The sequence below is a fragment of the Sinocyclocheilus anshuiensis genome, unplaced genomic scaffold, assembly GCF_001515605.1.
Source record: "Sinocyclocheilus anshuiensis isolate Anshui unplaced genomic scaffold, SAMN03320099.WGS_v1.1 scaffold579, whole genome shotgun sequence".
NCBI classification, from domain to species: Eukaryota; Metazoa; Chordata; class Actinopteri; order Cypriniformes; family Cyprinidae; genus Sinocyclocheilus; species Sinocyclocheilus anshuiensis.
In genome coordinates, this window is record NW_015551075.1 from 684,622 (window position 1) to 688,556 (window position 3,935).

A 3,935-nucleotide genomic window follows, 5' to 3' on the forward strand; every position below is an offset into this window, starting at 1 on the left:
ATATTTATATTTTAGTATATACATATACATACACAAACACACAATTTCATTATTCCTTTTTTAGAGAAAAATAACTTGCATCTTTTTTTTATATCTTACTGGACAGTTCTGAGCATTCAGAACATTATTTCACAGATTGTCTATAGCCCCAAATTTTACGAATGCTATCCAGATAAAAGCTTTCTTACGTGCCGTCATTGATTGTTCCACCTCATGTGTTTTCTCGCAGACTGGCCTGGTTCAGACTGAAGAGGAAAGACTGTTCATCGAGCCAGTGGGCCAGGCCGTGGATTCCTTCTCTGGCTGGGAACACCGAGTGATTCGGGAAAAGCATTCTTCATCGGACAGACCTGCGACTGCTGAAGACAGCAGCCCGAAATTCTGCCAAACCATCCAAGGTGAGACGATCGTTGTGCTGAAATGTGGTGGGCTTAACCGTGTCAAGTGTGGCAAGCCCATTGATTTAGAGGTCACTTTAGTTCGGTTCTGCTACAGGGGTTTCATTTTGTCAAATTATGGGTGCAAGTGGGAAAAGTGGTCTATTTATGCAGTCAGTTACATATGATGTGTAATAACTGCCCTGTTTAAACTCTATTTCATCCAAAAATCTTTTTTTCTATGCTAGAATAGTGGTTCTCAAATGGTTTAACAAGACACACATATTTTAGATATCCTGCAATCATAAACAAAACCTGTCCATGTGGGCATCTGCAAAATCTGGGTAGCTTCTACCAAGTGACAGATAAAAATTGTGCCAAAATACAGTTTATGTAGTGTTTTTAGAGCCTTTGAAATGATGAAGCTTATGTAAAACTTTTTAGAAGTTGATTGGTTTTGCTTTTCTAATTATCATATGTTTAGTTCCATTTTATTATTCGCATTTGCTCTTGCTGACCCTTTCAAACCTGTGAGCCTCTTTGGATCACGACCCAGCAGTCGCGAACCGCTGTGCTCTCGGAGTCTGTTATCATAATCTCATGCTCAGATTCTCATGTGTCTCCCATCTTCCTATTTCCTCCAGGACTGCTTAAGATTCAAGAGTTGTCAAGTCCGTAAATCAAGTGTTTCATAGCAACGTTTATGATTCTGTGTAACTCTTTGATGTCTTCATCCTCTTAACAGCGCTGAAAGTTGGTGGGAGAAAGAAAGCTCAGCTGTTTTGTTCTTTAATGCCTTTATCGCTCTGGTAAACGGTGGTAAACTCCTGTTGGAACGTGCAGCTTTGCTGTTGAAATGCTACCAGAAAGAAAGCAAGAATTCTGTTGGCCTGCTCACGTACATTAATAATGCCGGGCATATTTTCCAGCCCCTTGGGCCTTTCTTTGCCAGGATTATGAATTTTTCTTGCCGAAAGGAATTTGCATATTTGAATGTGGCCTTGGAGGCTCTAAATGCCTACAGGTTTTCATATTCCAGGGCAGGAAGTATTGTCTAAGCATATTGCATTATTGGATTTGTAGTTTACCCTTTGAAATTAAGTCATGAAATGAAGTTTGTGTATTCTTGTGTGTGGATATATACAATCGTACGGGCCAACCAAAACGATTTATGGTATTTCCAGTTGTACGCTACCCTAGTTTGTGGCTGATTGCAGACTCAAAGTCCCCTTGAACCCTTAGCTCCTTGTTCACTTTTTTTTTTGCTTTTGACTTTGTGCACTATGAATATTATATAACCCGAAGATGAGAAGACCACCGGCAGGCTTGACAAGTAGATTTTTTCCATATGCCAATATCTGGGAATTTAAGTAACCCAAACCACAAATCTCATAGTGGGGGGAAAAAAAACAGGAATTGAAAACAAAAGAAAGGTCTGTGGGTATAGAGTTTGTGTGTTTCAGGCATGCGGTCGGACTCCAGCGATCTTGTCTCTGCCGTAAAAAAGCTCCAGGTGCATTAGTGATTCTGTTTCCCTCAGCACCTCGTGTCTGCGAGTCACTCAGTCAGTCAGGCGAAGGAAAAAAGTGCCAGATTTGGGGGAAAAATTCTTTCCTCTGCTCTCACGTCTGTCCGAGGCCTTTCAGCGGGCCTGCCAGAGTCTTCTCTCTTATTTCCCACCAGTGTTAGGGAAGCTGCTTCGAAACCTAAGCTCGCCAAGCTACAAGCTGCTCATAATTTAAAGTAGTTCAAATACAGTTAGGCTGCCCTTTTGATAAAGTAGTCTGTTCCAAAGCATTTTTATCTGACATTTTTCATTAAAGAAATAGTTAAATTATGTATTGTATTGTAAATTATGTAAATTATGTATTAAAGTGAAAAATGTGTGTCACTATTATAATCGTCCTGGCAACAATTTTGTTTTGTATTTTTAGGAATAATTTTCTGTAGCATTTCTGTAACATTCTTAATAAAATTACCCAAATGCACAAATCCTCCATAGATTTATAGTAGAAAAGAGCAAGTTTGTATGATTATATTGTGGATGGCCACAAGTGATAAGGTAGGATTGATCAGTAATGTGTAAAAACAAATGTGCTGAACTACTGTTCAAAAGTATGGGGTCGATAAGATTTTGTTTCTTCTGCTCACCAAGGCTGCATTTATTTGGCCAAATATACAGTAAAAACAGTAATATTGTGAAATATTATTAGAATTTAAAATAACTGTTTTCTGTTTGAATTAGAGTACTCTATTATAAAAAATCTTTGAATGCATTTTGCCCGTGTCAAGTAACCGGCAAAATACTGGAAGTGGCGCATTCCATGGATGAGAATCCATGAAAAGCATTATTCACTATTGTGAATTCTCAAAGGCTGCGATTCAGTTAAATAAATATATGCGCTATAAATTATATGCATATGGTTTAATATGCGCTTTATTTATGTGTGTAGGTTATGTGCATCTCAGAGCGGCTCTGTTCACAGTAAATGCTGCTCCACGCAAACAGTTCTCATTTACATGCGTGGACCGTCTCAGACTCCATCTTTGCATATGCTCGCTGTGAGTCTGAGTTGCTTATAATGTTCATCTGGCAACATTGTGCTCCATTCTATCAAGGTAGATCATTTATAAATCTACTCCAGCACAGGATAAAACATCATTATCTTTCTAAATATGCAAACTGTTCATTGTGACTTCAAAACAATAGTTTAAACCCTCGCTCTGAGTTTGCACGTTTCGATGTCCACATGTTCTTGTTCAAGAAATGACAGTGGCTGTAGCATTTCTAGCATACCGAAGTGGCCCAATATTAAAGATTAAGTGGACAGCTTTTAATGTTTTATTTGAACCAATTATTATTGCCTCATTGCTAGTATATGTATTTTATGTATATGCATTTTAAGTCATTTTAAAGTCTATTGGGTCTATTTTTATTAACACAAAAAACTCTCAGATTACTTGATTAATCGTCAGAATAATCGACCGATTACTCGATAACCAAAATAATCGTTAGTGACAGCCCTGATTTGAAATTTTTTTTAATGTAATTTATTCCTGTGATGCAAAGCTGAATTTTCAGCATCATTACTCCAGTCTTCAGTGTCACATGATCCTTCAGAAATCATTCTAATTTGCTGCTCATGAAACATTTGTCACACTTTATTTTAAGGCCCAATTCTCAATATTAACTAACTATTAACTACGACTTTTGCCTCAATAAACACCAAATTACTGCTTATTAAAGGCACAATATGTAAGATTTTTTTATTAAAATATCCCAAAACCACTAGAACAGTGTTATGTATTTTGCTGACTTGTGTACTTACATTATCCCAAATGTTTTGAAGGATGTTTAAATCCAGAGAAATAAGCAATTTTAACTAGTGTAACGGACCGTGTCCATAGTGTCATTGCGTCGCCTGCCAATGACGTCATAACCCCTCGAATTTTTCCGGTTTTATTTTGCTGAAAACATGGAAACCTCAAAGACACTATAATATGTTATGCATTTTATTAGACAGGTGACGGACGCACAGAGTAGCATTATAACGGAAA

At 37.5% G+C, this 3,935-nt stretch overlaps 1 protein-coding gene across 3 annotated transcripts in view; it reads left to right on the top strand.

Moving 5' to 3' along the window:
- The window catches only part of LOC107662259 (A disintegrin and metalloproteinase with thrombospondin motifs 17-like), a 131,473-nt gene that overhangs the window by 8,040 nt on the left and 119,498 nt on the right, over positions 1-3,935 (top strand). For all 3 annotated transcript variants that reach the window (XM_016452209.1, XM_016452210.1, XM_016452211.1), the window contains exon 3: positions 230-398. In XM_016452209.1, coding sequence (XP_016307695.1) covers positions 230-398 — 169 coding nt within the window. The remainder of the gene's footprint in view (positions 1-229; positions 399-3,935) is intronic.